General features: G+C 64.5%; 2 protein-coding genes across 2 annotated transcripts in view; one reads left to right on the forward strand and one right to left on the reverse strand.

Moving 5' to 3' along the window:
• The first annotated feature begins 1,830 nt into the window (after window positions 1-1,830).
• Window positions 1,831-2,981, forward strand: EMIHUDRAFT_356402 (hypothetical protein). Its single transcript, XM_005768121.1, has 3 exons — window positions 1,831-2,136; window positions 2,210-2,422; window positions 2,490-2,981. The coding sequence occupies exons 1-3, from the start codon at window positions 1,921-1,923 to the stop codon at window positions 2,637-2,639; spliced, it is 579 nt and encodes a 192-aa protein (XP_005768178.1). The 5' UTR covers window positions 1,831-1,920; the 3' UTR covers window positions 2,640-2,981.
• Window positions 2,982-3,062: 81 nt separating this feature from the next.
• Window positions 3,063-4,633, reverse strand: part of EMIHUDRAFT_103249 (hypothetical protein) — a gene marked incomplete at both ends in the record, with an annotated part of 3,769 nt that continues 2,198 nt past the window's right edge. The window contains one exon of the mRNA XM_005768122.1: window positions 3,063-3,559. Coding sequence (XP_005768179.1) covers window positions 3,063-3,559 — 497 coding nt within the window. The remainder of the gene's footprint in view (window positions 3,560-4,633) is intronic.

Genomic DNA, 4,633 nt, shown 5'->3' on the forward strand with positions numbered 1-4,633 from the left:
AGACCTCGTAGTAGCCCTCCCCGTAACCGACTTGGCCGGACTTGTCCAGGCCGCTGTCGCCGCGCAGATCGGCGCGAGCAGTCACTCGAGGGGCGCTCTACTGGCTGGCGGTGCTCAAGGGGAAGGCGCACACGCTGGCCGAGGACACGGTCGTCAACACCGACACCATCCCCGCGGGCTATCTCGTGGTCAAGGCGCAGTGGCTCAGGCTCGAGCAACGCGAGTGCGAGGGCAAGCTTCGCTCCTACACGCTGCTCGAGGCCGAGACGCTCATCATCGTGAATCACATGGTGCGGCTGGCGGGCTTGCGCTTCTCGCCCGGCCCGGGCGGCCCTGTGGACCGCCAGCTGAGGAGCGCGCGCGAGAAGCTATGTTATATATTGGCCTACAGACGCATTACTCGCTCGAGGCGTGCTGCAGTGAAGACCAGTCTTATTGAGTTTGTTTGGAGGTGTGTCGATATTTGTGTCAAAAATGTGTGTGTTAGAGAGCGCTAGATGGCAAAATTTTCTTCGCCTCCGGCGGGGCCGCTCGCCGCGGGGCTAGAGAGTGACTTTTGTCGATGTCGGCTAGAAGTGCTGCACGTTTTTCAGAATTTCACCCCGAGAGCCGTACATCGGCGCAAGTACAGCTTTATTCAACACAAAGTGTAGTCAACAACACCCGTACTACTTTAGGAAAAGTTGTGGATGTGGGGTGAACCGCTCCAAGCTCTAAAGTTGGAATAAGCTACGAGTCGCTCGACCAGACCAGCTCCTTGTCAAAGCCGCAGCCAGTGCTCTTGCTGCAGTCGCTCTGCAGCTCCTCAGCCGTGCAGAGGCGAACGCCGGCGTCGCTGCAGATGGCCTCAGCCTCGAGCAGCGTCTTGCGGCTGTTGCAGCCGCCCATGCTCTGCGCGTCCGACTCTGCCCACACCGAGCAGCCGGGGTTCTTTCTCCAGTCGTTTCCCAGGTCGGAGTCGGAGCAGCAGCGCACCTCATGCCTCTCTGCGGGCTCCGCCCACTTGCCGTCTTCGTCGCAGCGTCCAGACCGGCCGCAGTTGACCCAGTGGGGCTGCCGCTGCTGCTGCGGCGGCGGTGGCGGCGGCGGCGGCGAAGCCGACTGTTGCGGTGACGGCGGTGGGGGCGGCGCGCTGACCCCGGGCGGCGCGCCGAGAGGCGGGCGCGGGCCGCAGTCCGAGCAGTCCGTCCCGTAGTCGCAGATGTCGTAGTCCGAACCGGGCCCGCCGTCGTCGCAGTCGCCGTCGTTGAGGTGGGGGCAGCCCGGGCTGTCCACGCACGTGGCTGGCGCCGGCGGCGGCTTGGGCGGCGAGGGCGGGGGCGATGGAGCCACGAGGTGCGGGGCGTGAGCGGGCGGGCGGGAGGAGCGGGAGCGGCCGGCGCTCTTGAGGTCTTCTGCCTGGATGATGTCGTCCACCTTGACGCCGAACGGGTAGAGGTCCGCCTCGTCGGTCGACATCGCGTCCTTCTTGCCTCCCTTCTTGCCCTTGGCGGCCTTCTTCGGCATGGCAGCAGCAAGGCGAAGCCGGACGGAATGCAGGCGGCGGGCGTGGGCGAAACGATCGCGATACTTGTTTAGTCGGGGTCGCTGGCGATTGAGCGTGAATGTGTGTGTGTGTTTTTAGCTTACGTTTTAGGTATGTTGTTGGCAAATCAAGACACAGAGCTCACACAGAATCACAGCGGGAGCGTGAACGTGCGTATGAGCCTCAACTAGCTAGAGCTCACACTAGAGGCCGGCATCGCATTCGCCTTCCTGGTACCCAGCGCTGGCTTCTACCTCGACACCTCGAGACAAGCGCCAACCAAAGCATCCCAACCCGCATCCAAGCCTCTTGGTCCGGTCGTCCTCCGCTGTCCGGGCTGTCCTCGGCACCTCGCTCAGACAGCCAACAAGCGAGCGTCGTCGCCTCTAAGCAGCATGCCTGGTTGGAAGCTCGACCCGAGTCCCGAGACGAAGCAGAAGGTGATTCGCGGGAACATACGGTCGACATCTGGATGGTTTGTTGCGGTCGAGCGCGGTGAGGAGGAGCGCATGAAGCAGCTGCTGGCTAGAGGGCAAGACGTCAATCAGCAGGACTCGCAGTGCCGCTGGGCGGCGATCTACTATGCTGCCTGGAAGAACCGCATCTGGCAGGCGCCCTCACCACCTCCCTCGCCTCCCCATCTCACAATGCATATACCGCTCACGGCCGGGTCGGCTGCTTTAGGCGGAGCTGCTCCTCGAGAGTGGCGCCGACCTCACGCTGGAGAGCAACGAAGGCGACACCGCCATCCACGTCGCCGCGCGCAACGGCCACGCCGAGATGCTGCGGCTGCTCCTCCGCTCAGCCGTCGTCAGCTCGAAGAACGAGTTCGGCAAGACTCCGCTGGACCTGGCGCGGCAAAAGAACCATTGGGGGAGCGTGGCTGCGCTGGAGGAGGCGAGCGGACTGCCATGGCGCCCTTTGCGCCTCCCACCAACTCGCTCGCCCCGGTTATGTCCCCCAGGCCTACGGGCTGCCGCTCTCGCCAGAGGTGACCGACCCGCCCTCGCCGCTGCCGAAGAACTGGCTCGACGGAGACTACGGCAACGGCCAGAAGTTCTACTACAACCCGTTTAGCGGCGAGACCTCCGAGACGCGACCCGCGGCGCCGTGAAGAGGCTGACTAGGCGTATTCCTCGGAGACCTGACCCCACTAGTGGACCGCGGCAGGAGACCGAACGGGCGTTTCCTCTCGCTTTCGAGTCGCGCGACGTTCTCCCGCGCGGGACCGCCTCTCGCCGGCGAGACACTCCAGCAAGGCGAGGTCGAAGAGGAGCGCGGTCCGCGCCGGAGCTGCGCCCGGGGCCCGGAGACGGCAAGAACCATCGCCTCGCGCTCCGGTGTCCGGACGTGTGCCCGGCTGCACCGCTCTAGCCGTGTAGCATTTAGTTCCGATATACTCGAGTAGTGTGTTCTGTTCTTCTATAGAGTTTGTCGCCGCAAGAGGGACGCCGAGACGCGAAAGAGCGAGTGGAGCGAGATGTGGGTCAGTAGAGATCACAGTCACAGTGTTAGAGATACGGACCGTCTCTCGCGCCTACCGCCGCCGCCACCCGACGAGGTTGCGCCCGACCGCGTCGTACAGCAGCACGTTGCCCGCGTTACCGCACAGGTGGAGCCCGACGTGCCACCAGCTGGACGAGTCGCGGTCGCCGTGGCGGCGTGAGAGGAGGCGCGCGCGCGCGTAGCATCCTGCGCCCGCCGCGACAGAGGCGAGGTAGGCTCCGGCCGCGATCGGGCAGTGAGAGAATGGTGCGACCGCAGCAACCTGGTAAATGAGCGATCCGGCGGCGGCCGCCATGTCGACGGTGCGGCGCGGGCCGTGCGTCGGCCGCCGCCAGTAGTTGAGCGAGGTGGCCAGCATGAGCACGCTCAGCGCCGCGCAGTCGCGCCGGCCGTTGGCAATCGCGGCGGAGCCCGAGCTGAGCGCGAGCCACGAGACGAGCCAGATGCGCCGTGCGAAGCGAGGCGGCAGGATCAGATCAGACTCCTCGTCGTCCTCCGCTTCGCAAAGCTCCGACATGGTGGATGGCTCTGGAAGAGGATCCGAAGAGGATCCGAATCGAGAGGTCTGACCCGGCAAGAGCGGCGCGATCCCAGCCGCAGATGCTGTCGGAGGGCCCTCAGCTGAGGGCGGAGGCGGCGACGGTACATGTCGCTGGCGAAGCGGCGCGTAGAGCCGCTGGAGCATCTCTTCTGTACCAGCGCGGAGGACTGGACACCGCTGTGAAAGCACGCCCACCCTAGCGGGATTGGCAAGGGCGTCTCGAGGTTCTCGAGGTGGATATCCTTTGGCCGCGTTGGGTAGCGAGGATTGGGAGAGAGAGAGAGATTTTTATCATTTTTTGTTTGTAGGATTGGTGTAACCCGATCCACGGAGGCGTGTTTTCTGACGGCCGACCGTCAGTGCACGGAGTTGCCCCTTCTCCTGCCCCGGCTAGTTCCCGAGGTCGTCGGGTGTGACCCCTGCGTCCCCCGAGACCTAGCGCGGGTGGGTTGGAGGGGGGCTCGCTGCAGGGAAGGGCTGTGTAAGAAGCCGATCCCCGTAGTCCGCCCCGCTCCTCCCCATCGGGCCGCGTGAGCGGCCACTCCTCGCAAGGGCCCCTGCTGCCGTCCGCTCCGGCTCCCCAGTCCCCGGGTCTGCCCCCTGCTCTCGTCTGCGCTAGTTTCTGCTTCGTCACCACCGGCGTCTCTCCTCTTCCTTCTCCCCTTCTTGTATGCTTTGCACATCGGGTCGATTCCTTTTCGCGTGGGCACGATCCACGACAGACAAGGCGTGTGTGCTGAGGGACTGTTGTGAGTGTGTGGACTTTATGTGCGGTGGTCCCGCTTCGGCCAAGATAGCAATCCCCCCCCCCCCCTCACCGGACACACCGCTCCCCCCCTGCAGACCGCGCGCGACCCCCGCCCACCCGCTCCCGCGGCAAGCGTCACTTGTCAGTGTCTTTCCGCATCGCTTGCTACTTCGTACTTGCTTTTGTGTTGTGTATATGGTACGTTAGTCGAGCTTAGTACGGTATTCTCACAGTCACCGACACACCTCGTCCTCGTTCCTCGAGCCAAGGGCCCTCGTGCCGACCGCCCAACCACGCTCACATCTCGCATGTG

The sequence above is a fragment of the Emiliania huxleyi genome, assembly GCF_000372725.1.
Source record: "Emiliania huxleyi CCMP1516 unplaced genomic scaffold EMIHUscaffold_47, whole genome shotgun sequence".
Lineage (NCBI taxonomy): Eukaryota > Haptophyta > Isochrysidales > Noelaerhabdaceae > Emiliania > Emiliania huxleyi.